Below are 20,419 nucleotides of genomic sequence, written 5' to 3'. Positions count from 1 at the left end.
CCGTGTTGGTGTGTTGTGTGCTTTATAAGTTAATGCCTCAGCTTCAGATACTGCTACCTTGCTTATTAAATAATTAGATACTGTTTTTATATTGTTATTGTTGGCCACGTAATAATATAATACAGGATTGCTTTACACTAAACGTTCTATTTGCTGGACAAATACTAAAGTTGAGTGTAAGCTTTAAATAATTCTATGTGAATCATGTTCGAATCTTTGATTCGAATCCCCAAAGTTTAAACATGATTTAAACCAAAGAGCTGATTCTTACAAGGTGCTTTGGTTAGCTGCCATGTAGTTACTATCTGTCTTGCTATTGCGTTCCAAGAGTCTTCAAGTCCGTTAAAGTAGGCAGTTGTTTGGGCATTCTGTTTAGTTTTCAGGGTGTTATTGAGTAGTTGCTATTATATTCTGGTTAATTGCCAGAATGTCACAATGTGATTGCTAAGGTGTTCATAGTGGTTGTAAGCCTATTGCTATGCAGTTGCTAATGTGTTTTGGTAGGTTGCAAGAGTGTTCATACAGTATGTGGTTGTTAAAACAATAGCTGCACCTGAACGCTTTAAAATGCTGCTTTTGGGGGCAACATTCCAAGGCAGAAACTGATTGAATTTCAAAGGCTGCATAGATGTGTCCTTCGCTTTCTCAATATCCAATCCTGTGCCTTCCATTTTGGACAGTTAAAAAAATAAATAAACATTTCGTCTCAAAGCACCCCTTGGGTGTCATTTTTATGGCATCTTTATCGATAAGTTAGTACTGTAGTGAGCAAATATTTCCTTAATACTCCTCAAAGCTCTTTCCTTCTTGCTGAACTATGAATTCATACGATCTAATTTGTACAATTTAGTACGATTTTCTTTTCCCCCAATGACGGTTGGGTTTAGGGGTTGGGGTTAGGTGCCACCGCTCCTTTTTAAAATTCTACATTTTCATACGACTGAACTCGTATGATTTCGTACGAATTAGCCACTAAACTGGCAAAACGTAAAATACATACGTTTACTCATGAGATCAGGCTGGAAACTTTGCAAGTACATGTCAACTTACACTAACCCTAACCCAAACCCCAACCCTAACCCCAACCAAACAGTCTACTGATAATCGAATGAGAATTAGTGAAGAATTAGTGAGAATTTCTAAAAATTAAGTGTGACCAAAAAAAGAGTTAGCTGAACACATATACAGTTGAAGTCAGAATTATTAGCCCCCTGTATATTTTTTTCCATGATTTTTGTTTAACAGTGGAAAGATTTTTCTAGCACATTTCTAAAGATAATAGTTTTAATAACTCATTTCTAATAACTGATTTGTTTTATCTTTGCCATGATAACAGTAAATAATATTTTTCAAGACACTCCTATACAGCTTAAATTGACATTTTAAAGCTTAGGTTAATTAGGTTAACTAGGCAGGTTAGGGTAATTAGGCAAGTTATTGTATAATAATGGTTTTGTTGTGTAGACTAACAAAAGGTAGGTAGGTAGGTAGTAGGTAGTGCTGTCGCCTCAGAGCAAGAAGGTCGCTGCTTCAAGCCTCAGCTTGGTCAGTTGGCATTTCTGCGTGGAGTTTGCATGTTCTCCCTGCGTTCGCATGAGTTTTTTCCGGGTGCTCCGGTTTACCCCACAGTCCAAAGACATGCAGTACAGATGAATTGGGTAGGGTAAATTGTCTGTAGTGTATGAGCGTGATTGAGTTTGTGTGGATGTTTCCCCAGAGATGGGTTGCGGCTGGAAGGGCATCCGTTGCGTGAAACATGTGCTGGACAAGTTGGTGGTCCATTCTGCTCTGGCAACCCCGGATTGATGAATGAAATGAAATGAATGAATACACTGGCTTTACAGGTTGTGTTTACTGCAGTATAGAACTGCACGATTCTTGCTAAGATGTGAATCACGATTTTTTTTTGCTTAAAATCAAGATCTCACGATTCTTCAGACATAAAATTAAGGTTAATATGAGTAGCCTATTATTATTGTTAATTCTCAAACATATAGTCACCTTGGAATTATAAGGTTTTATCTGCGTTTTTGCAATCCATATAGCAAGCAGTATGTGTGCATTTTATGTTTATTTTATTTTATGTGTGTTTTTTTAAGTCTTAAAATGTTAACAACAAGTTGTCATTTATTAAGTATGTCAGTAACTAAATTTTGACAAAAATGACAATAATAATATTAGGCTTTTATGTGTCAACTGTTGCTTAAAATGCTACATTTTAATTATGGTGGACTTGAAAAGGCTTTCAATATGTCCTGTTCATTAATTCACAGTAAAATGATGGCATAAGAATACAACTATTTATAATTATAAAATTAAATTATTATGTTTGATACGTGCTTGTCATTACCATTATTAGACCATTTGTTTTCACTGGTAAAATCGGACATTTGTCATTATCAGATTTCTTTTTGCAATGTATTAAACATTATATAAGTTATATAAGTATAGCTATGCTGACACTTAAACATTTATTTTCATGCACAACACTTTGTGTTGAAAGAAAAAAACATAAAATGCTTGTCGTAATCATAACCGTAAAATGCCATATGATCATTTAAATTTGCAGCCAGTTTCACTTTTACTTCCTATGTGGCTTATGGCTGCTGTCACTGTGATAAAACACACACACATATGCAAATAATTTTTTTAGTGCGGCTCTCAAGCGATCGCTCTGTGCAACAAACTTAATGTTATTTACAACTTTATTACTTGTTATTCACAGCCTATGCAGGTTCTGTTTGCTGAAGTAGCCGTCATTGGCGTGCTGCGTGCACACACGCATGTTATCAGTAGCGCGTGGTCAGCTCAAATGTGTGGGGCCGAATCGAGATTGCAATCTTTTTTCGATTAATCGTGCAGCCCTACTGCAGTCAGCTAATCTATGTTCATTAAAAAGAAATATCTCAACAGTAAAATGGTCAGAAATAAACAATTTATGCAACAATACAGTACACAAGTAATATTCTGTCTGTATGTCTGTAAATTTAAATATTTTTTTGTGCATATACTGTTGACTAATAGTAACATAAATATCTGCTGCCCCTTTAAGACCTGTCTGTTCAGAGTGGTACTATGCAACACTATACAGCAACTGAAGTATTCTAATTGGTTGTCAGATTGTTGCTAGTTGGCTTCTAGGGTATTCAGACTAGCTTTTAGCCAGTTCCCAAGCAGATGATGTATTCCAAGCATTTGCCAGAGTATGGCCATGTAATTGTTCAGAGTGGTTGTTATGTATTTGCAGTGGTGATCTGGTTGGGGTCTCTATCCAATACAGGCTTATTGGAAATACGTGCCTCAGACTACATTTTTGTAAAACTGAAAATGTGCTTCAACATACATTAGCAGTTTGTAGGTAAAACAAACCCTATGGAGTAGTATGACACCAACAACTTTTGCTTATTTTTATCACACTAAGTTACAGATGCTAACTTGGACGTGTTATCTAGGAATAAATAATTATTTTAGCAAGGTTCGTTGCGTGGCACCAAAAAAAAAAAACTACGACTACTTTGAAAATCGTGGAGTCTGAACTCAGCATTATGTTCGTATGGATAACTTTTTTCACCCCTGGTCAGTTTGCTCAGTAGCTCACCTTGTAAAGTGTCATACTTGGCATGCAGAGGGGCAAGATTCGAATCTGGTGAAGGAGAGTTCCACCTAACAGTTAAAATGTTCGGTGGGGTTTAGGGAAAGGTGTAGGTCAGTCGCTCAAAGGTTTTTTTTTTTTTGCTTTTGAAAACGCTTGGTTGGGTTCTAATGAAGGGTGTGGGTCAGTCAATCACAAGGTAATACATGCATGACAAGCTAATCTTTCTCACGTACATGTACAAAAAGGATATGTAAATGGCAGGAATCAAAAATGCATCCCAGTAATGCATTTGGGATTCTCAAAAAATGTAGACAGTGGCAACTGTCTACAGGCAAGAAAACAACACCAAAGCAATGTATTTTAGGTAACAGTACATATTCCCAGTGAGCCTGGGTTGTCTCTAAAAGAACATACAAATTGCATCAATTACTTGGAAGACCCATCAGATTGGATAAGAACTATTTGTAACCTGAACAATTTCTGCACATGCACAGAATTGAAGTTAAAATGATCATTTTTGGTTTCATCAGACCACAGTTTCCTTTTTGAATTTCACAGCCTTTCACATGCCCATGAGCAAGCTCCAGTCGAGATGTGATATGGGTTTTTATTAAGAAAGGCTTTCTCCTTTGCACATATCCATAAGCTGGAGTTATGAACTATGCATGTTATTGCTCTAACTTTATGTGCTTGAGGGTATATTCAGTGCATTAAAATATATATAACATCCATGCTCTTTTTATTTATTTATTGATTGATTTTTCTATTTTTACTAATGCATCAGATTGCTCTATAAACAGGTATAATTCTAAATAAATATTATACACCTTAAATGTAATTATATTATTTGAATAAATATCATTAGTATTTATCTGATTTTTATTTTGACAAGTGTACATCTTAAATGTTTTTTAACTATGCGTGTATGTTCATACCTGTTTCCCATCCATGGCTGATTTCATCTCCTTAAAAGTGGTTTGAAATTCTCCTATGAAGTCATGTTTGCCATTAGAATCCCAGTCCCATACTATACACTACAAAAAACAGAAGTGACAAAACAATATTAGTAATAAGCAGCATGATTGACACAGATAAATTAATTCAGATAAACATAAAAAACATGACTGTGGTAGGGCTGCACAATATATCGTTTCAGCATCAATATTACAATGTGCACATCGGCAATTGTCACATTGCAAGAGATGCAATGTCGAGTCTGAATTTTAGTTGACCAGGAGCTACAGAAAGAAGTCTAACTATGATAAAGTAAAAGTTTATCAATTGCATGTGTTTTGAAGGCCTGTGGCTGAGCATTTTAAGAGAGTTTAAAACATTTGGACACAAAAAATTAAGTTTGTAGGTGTAACAAATAATATTTCTATTTAATTATTTATACAGGAGAAAATGACAAGAAGGTCTCTGGGTCACTGATTCGAGCCTCGGCTCAGTTGGCGTTTCTGTGTGAAGTTTGCATGTTCTCCCTGCGTTCGCGTGGGTTTCCTCCGGGTGCTCCGGTTTCCCCCACAGTTCAAAGACATGCAGTACAGGTGAATTGGGTAGGCTAAATTGGCCGTAGTGTGTGAATGTGTGTGTGTGGATGTTTCCCAGAGATGGGTTGCGGCTGGAAGGGCATCTGTTGCATAAAAAAAACTTGCTGGATAAGTTGGCGGTTCATTTCGCTGTAGCGACCCCGGATTAATAAAGGGACTAAGCCAACAAGAAAATGAATGAATGCAAATGTTTTTCTTACTTAGAAATTTTGTCCTGTCTCTAGTCCAAATTTCTAAAACAAGTCCAAAAACAAGATTATTTTACTTCTGCCATAGAGATAATTTGCTAATTTTAAAAGATTAAATGATTTCCTATGATGAAAATAAACTTTTGTAAGCTGTTTGGACAGAACTATGTGTAAGTATAATGTGTCCATTGTCATATTGGACTGATATAAACCCAACAAGTATCTTTTTTTAAAATTTCCTGATGTTAAAATAGGCGACATCAAAATAATCCCAGTGATTTTGAGGCCCACCGCAACATGATGTAGGAGTTCACCAAATTGATTTTAGATGGAATTTTCCCCGCCCTCCGAATTGATTGTGTCACAATCACCAGCAATCTAATCCTTGCAGATCGCTGGTAAACATGCAGATAGCCATAGAACAACAAATCTGCCATTATATAGACTACATATCCATGCACCTCTTACATGCAGCTGGAATTTGCTGATTGCACACACACACAGCCGGAGGATTGTCAAGGACTGATTACTTGGACTTTAAAAACAGCACACACACACACACACACACACACACACACACACACACACGCACACGCACACGCACACGCCCACGCGCACATGCACACGCACACACGCACACATATACATACACCTAAAAATTGCCCCGTTAAAAAACAGTAAAATACTGGCAGCTGCAGTTGCCAGCAATGTACTGTTATTTTACAGTATGTTGCTGTAAAAATACATGGACTACATTGATATACACAATACTCAAGGGAACTCATTTTGCTCACTGAAAGCAACTGCCTCAAATTGGTCAACTGCTGAATGAGTTTATAAAGTATTGTGCTATACATGCTTAGAAGTATACTTATAATGATAACTTATTTTAGTTCATTAGAAAAGTTCAGTTTAACTCTAACGTCTTATATTTCTCAACAGCACACATACATGTAAATCTAGAACTACCAGAGATTCTGACTGCATCAGCAACTAAACAGCCGCTATCTTTAAATAGAGAAACATGCAGAACAACATCAGCAGTTCACTGTTCATCTTTAACTCATACACTGGCTCTACTCTTCTCCACAACGGTGACACACAGAAGAAATTAGCTTCAGGTTTTACAGTAAAATACAGTTTTTTCCTTTATTTAACAGTAAACTACTGGCAGCTGTGGTTGCCAGCAATCTACTGTTTTTTTACAGTCTATTTCCGTAGTTTAAATTAACAGTATATTACTGTTAAAATACATTTTACTCTGTGATTTTACCTCTCACACCTTTAACCCTTTAAACCCCAGAGCATATACTTCAGTTTTAATTGAAGTGTCCACACTACTGAGTGTTCAAGAAACGTGTAGCAAAGCTGAAGTAAATGAATTAATCAAACGACTAATTTAATGATGATTGAGGATTAACAATGAACAAATGAAGAAATACTGAAGGGAAAAAACAAGAACAGAACATACAAAACTATAACTTTAGTCACAGCATTATAATAAAATAACCTGAAGGTCAACAAATGATTAAATCATTTGAATGATCAGCGGATGATTAAACATCTCTACAAACATCATCACCAGCTTCACTTACTACTGAAACGTTTATTTTTGTGTAACATCTACTAAAGTTCTTCCTGAGAGTAAGGGTAACATTTTACGTCACCATCATGGAGAACAGAGTTTGCTTTAGTTGGGCTTTTAGCCCTGACATCATTATCAATAATATATTTTGGCTGCTGCAATTGTTAGGAGCTTCGTTTAAAAAACTTACTTGATGTGACAAGCCAGCCTAAAACCTAAATAATGTCTGGTAATGTTTATGTTGCTATTAAATGCCAGAATCTGTTCTAATTTAATGTAATATTATTTACTGCTCTTATTCAACGTTAATTCTACTGTTTCACAATATATGTGGCAATGATTTCTAGAAGTTTTTAAGAATATCTTGGACAAAAACACTTTGCTCTATGATGTAAGTTGCACTCAAACAGACATCAATAATCAGCATATGAACCTCAACTATGGTGACAAGTAACAAAATTAACAGTTTAACTCACAAACAGGCAACTTAAAGTCTAAACATAAATAAAAGCAGAATCAAACGCAAATAAAGAAAACCGTTAGACCATTATACTACATTTATTCATGCCGCAATGCATGCTGGGAAATTTGTACTGTGCCACAACCAGCATGCATTGCAGTATGAAACATTTTAATTGTTACCATTGTTGAGGTACAAGGTCTGATTCATGAGGTCTGAGTGTGTCTTTATCTTAACTGAACTGTGTTTGTATGTTATCTCTTAACTGTAAAGTAATTATATAAGTATCTTTTATGTTTCCACTTATTAATTAAATTAATACCTGCAACTAAGCATAAAATTTATTGAATGATACCCTTCATCCAGATTTATACTCAAACATTTATCAGAACTATCTTCAGACAAATAGATTAATCTATCTATTGACTTTTCCACATCAATGCTATAATAAAAGTGTTTTGTAAACTCTGTATTACAGCAGCAGGAAAGTCTAAATAAATAAGTTCAAGGGTGAAGACACCAACTAAACCAGCCCCTCACTCCATTACGGTGACACGAAAAACACCTAAATTTCTGTTGGATCTCAATGTGAATAGTATGGAAGTCAAATTAGTCAGTAATAAGTTTGTCTGCTGTTGTTTGTGGAGTTGTTTAATGTTCCTCTGCTGAGACTGAAGGTGTTTTATTTTATTTGATTTTATTTAATGCTGTAACTGACGTCACTGTTTGTGTTTCTTTCCTTCAGTAGTTGTGATTATTAACAGCGGGTGTTCATCAGTGTCTGAATTCTCTCATTAATGATCATTAAAAGTGTCAGGTGAACTATATTGGTGAACTAGTTGATGGAATAGTGAACAAGGGCACAAAGTGTGATTTTAAACACAGACTTCAAAATATCGAATCTGAACTCTGTTAGCTCACAGTTTTCTTCAGTTGGTTACTTTCTCGAAAACAAAATGTTACCCAGAATGCACTGTTTTTAACAGAATACTACTGTTTTAGTGAAAAAACATTATTTTATTGTGGAATCTGACCGTTTTTTAACAGCAATTTTTTACAGTGTATGCATCAGTGCTGAGTCTTGTTATCTGTGACATTAGGACAAATTTCCTTTGTCTAGCCTAGCTGTGGTTGATCTTTTGCCATGTTTTATTTTTTAAGTTGCATGCCGCCGGGACTGACCAATCGCCTGTTTATGACTATGCCTTTTGGATGATCTTTGGATGATCTACAACAGGGGTCACCAATCCTGGTCCTGGAGGGCCGGTGTCCCTGCAGGGTCGGTGTCCCTGCAGGGTTTAGCTCTAACTTGCCTCAACACACCTGCCTGGATGTTTCAAGTATACCAAGTAAGACCTTGATTAGCTTGTTCAGGTGTGTTTGATTAGGGTTGGAGCTAAAATCTGCAGGACACCGGCCCTCCAGGAACAAGTTTGGTGACCACTGATCTACAGTATGTAATGTTTGCTCCTGTGTAGACTGTTGGTTCCCTGACCATTCTCCTAATAAACCCTGTATTTGGATCCAAAATTGCATTACAATTATTAGTATATAAATATAAATATATTAATACATTTTAAAACAAGAATACTGCTGTGAAGAAAATATGAAACTGTGTATGGAAAGCACCGTCAATGCACCATGATGCACCGAGATTTCAAATTAAACCGAATCGATGGCATGATAATCGTAACCGAACCGAAACGTGAGACCAGTATAGGTTCACAGCTCTAACTAATATGTGGGCATATTGCAGATTTATATGTGACTAATCGTTTCAGAGGGCCTTGAATACATTCCACCACAAATACATTAAATAAACTTATTTGGTATTTTTGACTAAAGAGCTGTATTTTAGCTTATGTGTCTCTCTTTATCACTGACTGCTGTTTATTTGATGTAACGCAGGAGAAGCAGACATGCATGTGGGAACAGTGGGCGAGGAGAAGCAGCTCATTTGCATACTTACACAATATACAGTTGAACTGGGCCGAAACATGATTGTCTCCCCTCCTGTCTTCCACGACAGCCCGCACCCATGTCGCATTTGGCCCTGAGCGCACTTACATCATCGATGATGTGCTGCTCAGTAAGAAGCGCTCTCGCCCAGCACAGTGGAGATTTCTTTATTTATATTTTTTAAGTCGTTTGTGATGCAGTGACACGCAGTCAGATATTTTGCTGAACAGATCAGCCGAGCTGATGAGCATGCACAAATGAAAGGAACAAGATCACCACACCAACCTCATTTATGGCCGTTCTACATATTATCATCATCTGGATGATAATATGGTCTATGTGCTGGTCTTTTGAAATAATCCACAACTTGGTATTTATATTGGATCTCCTCCAGAAATAATCCCGACACTTTGTTTACAATGTGTGTTTGACAGGACGTAGTGTACCTCACGTTCATTTCATACAGATTACAAAAACCAAAAAACGTTTGTTGTCAAGTGCACTTGGTTCATTTAAAAGTAGAGATTTCAGCTTGGTGTAGATATTTTGGTAACACTTTATAATAACTACACACTATGAATCATTTATTAGGCATTAGCATACAGTGAATTCATTATTTGTTAAGCATTTATAAACATTAGTGCAAATGCTTGACTTATAAACACATTTATAATGTGCTTAATAATTGTACTTTCAAAATTTGTGAGTGATTAATTTTTTATAACTAAATTAAGTATTGCATTATTTACAAACCAAGAGTAAGTTAAGAGTAGTCAATGTTTTTTTAAGATCATTCAGAATGTGTTAGTAAATGATTAATAAACTACTGAAATCATTGTTTATACATATTATCATTCAGGGGTATAGTGATGGTTACTATGTATATTAATAAATGCTTTACTAACTCAACTTTGTGCAGTTTTGTAACCTAATCTGTGAGGAATATTATGAAGTGAGGACTATTTATGCTTTATAAATCTCTCATAAATGACATTAAAGTCTCGGTATTAAATTAACAATATATCTTTGCGATCCTATCTTAAAAATAAATTTAATGTAAGATTAATGTAAAAATTGGATAAAACAACAACAATATAATCAATTTACAATATGTTATGATACAACATTTCAATGTTATTTAGCAATGTTTATGCAACTGTACAGTAATTTTATTTTAGATAAGGCTGCAAAGATTTATTTTTCATTTGATACAGTTTCATTTGTGTATCTTGAAAAAAAAATGTAATGAATAAAGTTTATTTTCTGTTTATCATGTTTAGAAAATAACCGACCCTTTAATTATCAATTATAAGGGATTATAAAGCATAAATAGTCCTCACTTTAGATTAGGCCACAACACTGGATGAATTTGAGCTAATAAAGCCTTTAATAACATACAAATTAACTATTAGTATATGCCCTGAATAATACGAAGATATATGAATGTTAGTTTAAACAGTTTATAACTCATTTACAAACTAATTCGAAATGATCTTTAAAAAGAGCCAACTATTCTTAAATAACTGTTTGTAAATAAGGCAATACTGAACTTAATAATGAAAAATTAATCAGTAATGAAGTATGAAAACACAATTATTAAGCATAATGTAAATGTTTATAAGTCAAGAATAGAGCATTGTATCTGCAGATATAAACTGCTTACTAGCGTCTATTAACGTAGAGTTAATGCAACAAATAATGAATTAACTATATGCTAATGCTTAATGAATGATTCATAGTGTGTAGTTATTATAACGTGTTACCAATATTTCTTATGTCTGTGAAGCAAGTATTCGCTAAGATTCCAATGTGTTTGTTAAACTGTAATAAAAGCACACGTCTGGTCCGAGCTTCTCCCCCAGATAAACATCAGTTAATAGCGATCGAGGATTGGCTTCTGTACTAGTAGACGGGGCTTTATTCGCTATTGACGTTACACTTTTCCCCCATTCAAAACTATATGTCTTGTGTATTCTATAGTCTTCGACTGTACTCAGAGACCCAAATGGGCATAATCATACATTATCTGATGGGTATTTTGAACTGAAACTTTACAGACACATTCTGGAGACCTCAAAGGCTTATTTTGCATCTTGAAAAAGGATAAAATAGGTAACCTTTAAGATAATATTATCAATTTTGACTTAAGGTAAAAACAAAAAAATATTTTTACTTGATCAAAGAATATTTTGACTAGAAATGAGACAAAATAAGAAAAAAAAATTTTTTTGTATTGTGATTCAAATTCTGTACCTGAATACAGAAAGACTTTCCAGAAAAACGTTAAACAGGGTTATTCAAACCATCTTGTGAAAAGGTATTCATATCATAATATTTATTGAAAAAATTAAAATACTGCAATATCATGCAGCCCTAGATTATAGCTACGTATTTTAGAGCACAAAAAAATAAAAAAAATTAATAACTATAAGAGAACATCTGCAATAATGTATTAGCTTTTGAACAATAAACTCTTGTCTACAAGCATTTGTTAATATTGTAGATACTGCAAGGAGCAGCAATAGCAGCGCCTTAAAAAATGATAGATTGTACAGACTATACAAACACAAACAAAGCATACAGTGTCTCCAAACAGCAAAAGCTGAGGTAATTGATAATGCCAAAGTTCAGTCAAAATGAAAACAGTGTCAGCTTTTCAGTGAGACTGAGATGTCACAGTTCATTTAGAAGATCTTTTATCTAGTCATTGCTGAACATTTCAAGACATAATAAAAGATTGCAAAGGCAGTTACTGCAGCGGGTCATCTAGTTATCACAACACTTCTTCAATTTTAAAATCCTTTGTCATGTTGTTGGTTTAAAGATTTAACAATTGCATCAGTGTGCTGAAGTGTGTGTATATGTGTCACTGTGAGTGTGAGTGTGCGGCAGGAAGACAGCACACTGTAGCATAGCTGTTAATGAATCATTGATGCCGAGACATAAGCGGGTGGTAATCAAAATTTGAAGGCCATTTAAAATATTAATAGACAGATGCTGTGGTTGACTTTTCAGAAGAAGCAAGAACCAGCAATAAATCAACATGAAAAAGTCACACCTGCTACACTAGTTATTCTAAAGTTTGAAATCATCCTCAAACCACCATTTGGCTTACACACACACACACACACACACACACACACACACACACACACACACACACACACACACACACATACACATACACATACACACACACACACACACACGTAAAAATAAAGAAAATAAATAAGAGTCGATCTGTAGTCTACAGTCAATGTTACATGCACATTTTACAAAGCCAGATCTAATAGTCTCAAATATTCTTCAATACTCCATTGCTATGATGGTCTGATCATAATTACCTCGTCTATGTCTATCTTATCTGCAAAACAACAGCAATAAAATAAAGGGGTTGCACTTTAAAATAAGGTTTTCATTAGTTAAGGACACACTGTAAAACATGTCTGTGATTTTAAAAGAATGTACAATCTACAGTGAAAACCTGTTAAATGATTAACGGCTCATTTCTGTACATAATATGGAAAATAACTGTAACAAATCTAACCTTTGTTTTCCAGAAACTAATCAAGAGTGTCTGTAATCTCACCACACACCCTCATTCACTAGTCCCTAAGTTAGTCAATTAGTTTAGTCCACTATAGGGAATTCAGAAAATGGTGAGCACCTGCTGTTAACAAGTACAATCACTGAAGGAAAAAACAAGAAATAAAACTACAAACACAGGCTCACACCAAACTAACTGAATTAAAACAGAGGATTAAACACCTCCATTAAATAACAGCATTAGCAGCCTCACTGATTATAGTTTGACTTCAGTTCTGTCATATCAGCAAGAATATTTGATAATTAACAGAGGTTTATATTTTTATTGAATATTATTAATTTGACCTCACCATCATGGAGATCAGAGGCTGCTTTAGTTGGGCTCTTGAACCTTTACTCTATTATATTAATGTTTCTCTTGTTGTTATAACTGTGTTTCTTAAACTCATCGGTCATAGCAAGAAAAACAGTGAGAAACTATATTATGTGTGTTTACTTATTTATCACATATATAAATTCTAGTATTTGATAAGTTAAGCCACAGAAAAGAGTTTTATTTGATATTGTTTGGGATATGTTACAGCTTCCCATGGAAGTTCATCAAACAATTATCAAGAAATTAATAAGAAATTAAAATCTAATTGGTTTCATGCACAAAACCTTGGGATCTCCAGTTGCACGTTATGACACACAGATATCAAGATATAAACCTCAACTATGGTTGCTAAAAAAAAAAAAAAAAAAAAGCTGCTTAATTCACTTATGCTGCAATGCATGCTGGGTGCCAGCGTAGTACAAAATTCCAGCATGCATTGCAGCATAAATATATTATACAGTTTAAAGTTCTTACAATTTCTTTCTTTTCCATTATTTTATGTTGTTTTTGGGAAGTAATATTTCAGTAGATTGTTTTGTATTGTTCTGGGTTGATTTAATTTTTTTAAGTGTCACCATTGTTGAGATTCAAAGGCTAATTGTTGATGTCTGTGTGTTTTTGAGTTTTACCATGGACCAAACACTCTCACTGTCAATGGTGGATTAAGACCTGTTAAACAGTAATTGGCTGCTGTAGGTTAAGTGGTTTTATTAACATATGGTATTTATTTCTTAATTATAACTACAAGATATTCAATGAGGGCACAAGCAGGTGAGGGTGGCTTTGATATCATAGTTAATCTTATCAGAATTTTTAATGTTTTTTATTTTGGCTTTTGATGCTATTTAAATAGTGTGATTAACTTAATTAATTATAGCAGTCAAAATAAATCTTTGAAGAGCCCAACTAAAGCAGACTTTGTCCTCCATCATTGTGACTTCAAATGAACATCAAAAAATTCATGAAGAGCTTTTTTTCATGTGACAGAAATAAAGTCAAAGCCCAGTAATGAGTGAAGCTCCTGATGTTTGTGGAGTTGTTTAATGATCTCTGCTGAGATCCTGAGAAATTAAATTTCATTCATTCATTCATTCATTTTCTTGTCGGCTTAGTCCCTTTATTAATCTGGGGTCGCCACAGTGGAATGAACTGCCAACTTATCCAGCACATTTTTACGCAGCGGATGCCCTTCCAGCTGCAACCCATCTCTGGGAATCATCCACAAACACTCATTCACACACACTCATACACTACAAACAATCTAGCTTACCCAATTCACCTGTACCGTCTTTGGACTGTGGGAGAAATAAAATTTTAATAAGTGATTTGTTTTATTTTTATTAATTATTTTTTTATTCAGTTTTATTCTCAGTTGATTTCATCTTTGGTTTTGACTGTAATTTGTGTAATTTTCTTTCCTTCAGTGATTCTGCTGTTAACAGTTGTTCATCAAAAATTCTCAATCCTCCTTTAAATAGACACTTAATTATCTCATTAACTTCATCACTGTTTGAATGTTTAACTCTTTGTAGTGAGGACACTAGTGAGGATTTTGCTCTGGGATTTGAGGGGTTAAATGTGTTTGATAAAAAATGCAAACTGTGGAATGTATTTTAACAGAAATAATCTGTAAACTGAGTTTACAAATGTAAAATGTTAAAAACAGTAGATTACTGGCAACCACAGCTGCCGGTGTTTTACCGTAAAATCAAGAAAAAAAAAAAAAAAAAAAAAGCAAAATACTGTAAAACAGTTTTTGGGTCACCATTGTGGAGAATAGTAGCATCTGGGTGCAAGTCCAAGATGCCAACTAAGACTATCTCCAACTAAGAGAATTTCATGTTGTGCAGCATTTTCTTTTGTTTAAAGGTAACTGTAGTTACTAACGCAGTGAAAATCTGTTTGCTAATTGTAAACATACATGAACACATTAGTGCATTGAATCGCATTATGTTTTTATCCACTGAGCTACATTTTTGTGAATTGAACTTTGTATCAATTCATGAAATTCAGTTATGTTCCATAAAGTTTAACAGTTCTATAAACTTCCGTATTTTTAAAATTCTTTAAAATTGATATTTTTAACAGTGCAGTAAGTGTATTTACTAACATGAACTAACGTTTTCTCAGTGTTGGATTGTGGCTGGAAGGGCATCCGCTGCGTAAAACATATGCTGGATAAGTTGGCAGTTCATTCTGCTGTGGCGACCCCAGATTAATAAAGAGACTAAGCTAAAAAGAAAATGAATTAATTAATGAACGTTAACTAACGTGAACAAAATTGTAATAAATGTGCTGTTCATTGTTCGTTCATGTTAGTAAATGTAGCCCCTAAAAAGAGCCCCTATTATGGGTTTTTGAAAATGACCTTCCATGCAGTATGTAATACAGCTCTAAGTGAAGTGAAATATCCAGCTAAGGCTTAAATCCGAAAGTACGACATGTTTAAAACTATTGATTCATCTATAAAAGAGTCGACTCATAGTGGTTTGAATGAATCACCACTGTAACGAGTCAAGCCCCGCCCATTTGTTGCGTGCGCAAACCCAGGAAAATTTAAACCCCCGGCTCTACCCAGAAAGAAAAAGAGACTGTAGCAGATTCTGGTTGAACCATGTCGCGAAGACGCTGTCCTCTGAAGTGTAAGGGAAAGTTACACTTCAAAGATGAGGTTATGAAGAGTCAGTGGTTGAAGTTTACTTTTGCAAAAATACCTCAGCATTAAAGCCCCAGCCTTGTGCTGTGTTCTGATCATTTTTTGACGAGTGCTTCAGCAATCTACATACTTACAACAGGGGATTCATCGGCCTGGAAAAAGGAAGGATCAGAAAAGACTATTGATGAATGGGCCTTTGTCAAAGCTTGATAGGAACTTTATATTACAAAGTTCATGGATCAGTTTCTTTCTCAGTTTCACAAGTAAGTATTGAAGTACTGTAAGTGCAATTAAAATGGTTGTCTCAGTTTTTTAAGCTTGCAAATTATGTATTGAATTGTGTTTTGTTAATTCCATTTTTGTTTAGTTCAGTTATGACTTTAGTCTTGATTAAGGTAATCAAAAATTTCTGTTTCGAGCTAATGTAGGCCTACAGTTCAAAATTCATGTTTAACTGAATAAGCAGTTAGTAAACACAAGTACATCTTATTGAACACAATTTATTTTCATCACCAATTATCATAATAGAACAGTAAACGTCTTCGGCAGAATTCAAATGAGCCATTTTAATCTAGATTAATCTAGATTAAAAAAAAATAAATCTATGCCCACCTATAGTTATATGACACAAGGTGGTCATTTTGCATGTGATGCTCAATTTTGTTGAAGCGCAATAGAACACTTGTTCAAGTTTGTTTAAAGGTGATTAACGTGAAAATATTCTCCAAATTAAACACTTGAGTTTTACATGTGATTTTTATTTCTGATTGATTTTGTATTTTTTACAGAACTCAGTAATATGTAAAATAAACCAGAAAAAGCACAGTGACTATGATCTCATGACAGTTTAACTGCCTTGTCTTGTACAACTATCAATACATCTCACAACATGAATAAAATGTAACCGCATTTGCACTGTAACACTTTGATTCTAAATTCAATTTGTGTTCCACTGCAGAGACCTAGCTGTATGTGTAAAGAAGTCATGAATATTAAACAAACCAGTTCATGTTTATTCTGGGAGATGTCACCCAAACTAACTGTTTTCCCATCTGTCTAGAAGTCCTTGACCGTCCACATCACCTGCAACTACTTAAAAACAACAACGTTTGAGTATTATTAAGATTGATAATTCTTTTAAACCTAGCTTTAGATGAACATTGCACAACGATCCTTTCTGCCACTTAGTATAATTACCAAAGGCTTGATTCAGAGTGATAGTGGCAAGTTTCCAAGCATTTAGAGCATTAGTTAATTTGCTGTAAGTGGTGGTTATTGTCAAGTACAGCTGAGAGATCCAACAAAAAGTGCCAACGTGAAGCTGATCAAGGGATTCAGCTCTCAACCATACATACTGTATATTGACACATCAGCTGTAAATTTTGCTTTCTCTTTGTCTCTTTCTTGGCTTGTATCATTCAGGCTGTAAAATGTGCCTTGCTCAGTATCTTTCAGAAAGATTTTGCTTCCAAGCTTTTGTGCAGTATCTCAGTGCGGCAGACTAAATCTCATCTAAACTCTGTGACGTTGTGAGAATACAAAGAGAATCATCTTTAGAGACAGATTATTACAATACAGCTCTCCTTTCCACACTGCTGCATTGGCATACAAATGAGTATCTTACACCTGCAGTGCTGAATGTGCGTGTGTGTGTGTGTGTGTGTGTGTGTGTGTGTGTGTGTGTGTGCGTGTGTGTGTGTGTGTTTGTTTGTGTGTGAGAAACAGAAAGAACAATTCATACAATGAATCTTGGGAGCATTGATAGAGTGAAATAAAAAATAAAAAAACAAATACGGTGCTCAGCATTAATACTTTTATCCATTTCTCAGTGAATATAGGCACTCATTTTTGATACATTTAAGCAAAACTGTTTTATTAATCAGGTATATCCATTAAAAAGGTCTATAGCTTGGTCGTCTAACATCTTTAGGAATGAAAAAATAATACATTTAAATTGAAATAAGTTATTGAAAAAAATTGAACAGGACACATTAAGACATGCTAAACAAATCATCTGTGACTTATCACTTGTTCTGCATAATGAGTATGATTTTTTTTTTTAAAAACTCTTTTTATCCAATAAGCGTTAAGCTATTAAATAGTGGTGGCTTAGACTAAAAGTATCTCTGTTTTTAATTATTTATGTGTATATATGGAGGTACACTGTTAAAAATTGTCCCGTTAAAAACAGTAAAATACTGGCAGCTGCAGTTGCCAGCAATGTACTGTTATTTTACAGTATGTTGCTGTAAAAATACATGGACTACATTGATATACACAATACTCAAGTGAACTCATTTTGCTCACTGAAAGCAACTGCCTCAAATTGGTCAACTGCTGAATGAGTTTATGAAGTAATGTGCTATACATGCTTAGAAGCATACTTATAATGATAACTTATTTTAGTTAATTAGAAAAGTTCCGTTTAACTCTAATATCTTATATTTCACAACAGCACACATACATGTAAATCTGGAATTACCAGAGAGATTCTGACTGCATCAGCAACTAAACAGCCGCTATCTTTAAATAGAGAAACATGCAGAATAACATCAGCAGGTCATTGTTCATCTTTAACTCATACACTGGCTCTACTCTCCTCCACAACGGTGACACACAGAAGAAATTTGCTTCAGGTTTTACAGTAAAATACTGTTTTTTTTTGTTTTTTTCTTGATTTAACGGTAAACTACTGGACGCTGTGGTTGCCAGCAATCTACTGTTTTTTCTACTTCCGTACAGTAGTTTAAATTAACAGTATATTACTGTTAAAACACATTTTTACACTGTTTTTTCCTCTTACACCTTTAACCCTTTAAACCCCAGAGCATATACTTCAGTTTTAATTGAAGTGTCCACACTACTGAGTGTTCAAAAAACATGTAGCAAAGCTGAAGTAAAATTAATTAATTAACTGACTAATTACATGATAATCGAGGATTAACAATGAACAAATTAAGAAATACTGAAGGGAAAAAAACAAGAACAGAACATACAAAACTACACCTTTAGTCACATGCAGCTTTATAATGAAATAACCTGAAGTTCAACAAATGATTAAATCATTTAAATTATCAGCAGATGATTAAACATCTCTACAAACATCATCACCAGCTACACTTATTACTTAATACATTTATTTTTGTATAACATCTACTAAAGTTCTTCTTGAGAAAAAAGTTAAAGTTTTACGTCACCATCATGGAGAACAGAGTTTCCTTTAGTTGGGCTTTTAGCCCTGACATTTTTTTTATCATTGATATATTTTGATTGCTGTTATTGTGAAGCACTTTGTTTAAAAAGCTCTTTTGATTTGGCAAGCCAGCCAAAAAACCTAAATAAGATCTGGTGATGTATATAAATAAAGAAAACTTTGAGACCATTATACAACATTTATTCATGCCGCAATGTATGCTGGGATATGTGTACTGTGCCACATGCAGAATGCAACATTTGAACTGTTACCATTGTTGAGATACAAGGTCCGATTCATGAGGTCTGAGTGTGTCTTTGTCATAGCTGAATTGTATGTTGTTTCTTAACTGTTAAGTAATTAAGTAGGTATCCTATCTGTTTCCACATCCAATTAATTAAATTAATATCTGCAACTAAGTATAAAATCTATTGCATGAGGCCCCTTTATCCAGATTTATACAAAAATCTTCATCAGAACTAGTTTCAGACAAATAGATTAATCTATCTATTTACTCTTCAACTTTGAAGCTATAATAAAAGTGTTTTGTAAACTCTGTTTTATAAGAGTTGGAAAGTCTGAATTAATAAGTTCAAGGGTTAAGAGCCCAACTAAACCAGCCCCTCACTCCATTACGGTGACACAAAAAATACCCAAATTTCTGTTGGATCTCAATGAGAATAGTATGGAAGTCAAATCAGTCAGTAATAAGTGTGTGTCTGCTGTTGTTTGTGGAGTTGTTTAATTGTTGTTGTTTTATTTTACTTGATTTTATTTAATGTTGTAACTGACGTCAGTGTTTGTGTTTCTTGTTTCTCTTTCCTTCAGTAATTGTGATTATTAACAGCAGGTGTTCATTAGTGTCAGAATTCACTCATTAGTGTTCATTAACTCTATCAGGTGAACTATATTGGTGAACTAGTTGATGGAATAGTGAATAAGGGCACAAAGTGTAATTTTAAACACAGACTTCAAAATGTCAAATCTGAACTCTGTTAGCTCACAGTTTTCTGCAGTTGGTTACTATCTCAAAAACAAAAATGTTACCCAGAATATTACTGTTTTAGTGAAAAAAACATTATTTTACTGTAGAATCTGACTGTTTTTTAACAGCAATTTTTTACAGTGTAGGTATGTACACTGTTAAAAATTGTCCCGTTAAAAAACAGTAAAATACTGGCAGCTGCAGTTGCCAGCAATGTACTGTTATTTTACATTATGTTGCTGTAAAAATACATGGACTACATTGATTTACACAATACTCAAGTGATGCACCTATACAAATACAAATACTCATTTTTTTACAAATTA

The 20,419-nt window shown here is 34.3% G+C and overlaps 1 protein-coding gene across 1 annotated transcript in view; it reads right to left on the bottom strand.

The window, feature by feature from the left end:
• Window positions 1-20,419, bottom strand: part of cpne4b (copine IVb) — a 147,439-nt gene that overhangs the window by 89,168 nt on the left and 37,852 nt on the right. The window contains exon 8 of the mRNA XM_003200571.7: window positions 4,531-4,629. Within this exon, the coding sequence (XP_003200619.1) occupies window positions 4,531-4,629 (99 nt within the window). The remainder of the gene's footprint in view (window positions 1-4,530; window positions 4,630-20,419) is intronic.

The sequence above is a fragment of the Danio rerio genome, chromosome 19 (assembly GCF_049306965.1).
Source record: "Danio rerio strain Tuebingen ecotype United States chromosome 19, GRCz12tu, whole genome shotgun sequence".
NCBI lineage: Eukaryota > Metazoa > Chordata > Actinopteri > Cypriniformes > Danionidae > Danio > Danio rerio.
The sequence above is the reverse complement of the archived record's forward strand: the minus strand, read 5'-3'. Positions and strand labels throughout refer to the sequence as shown.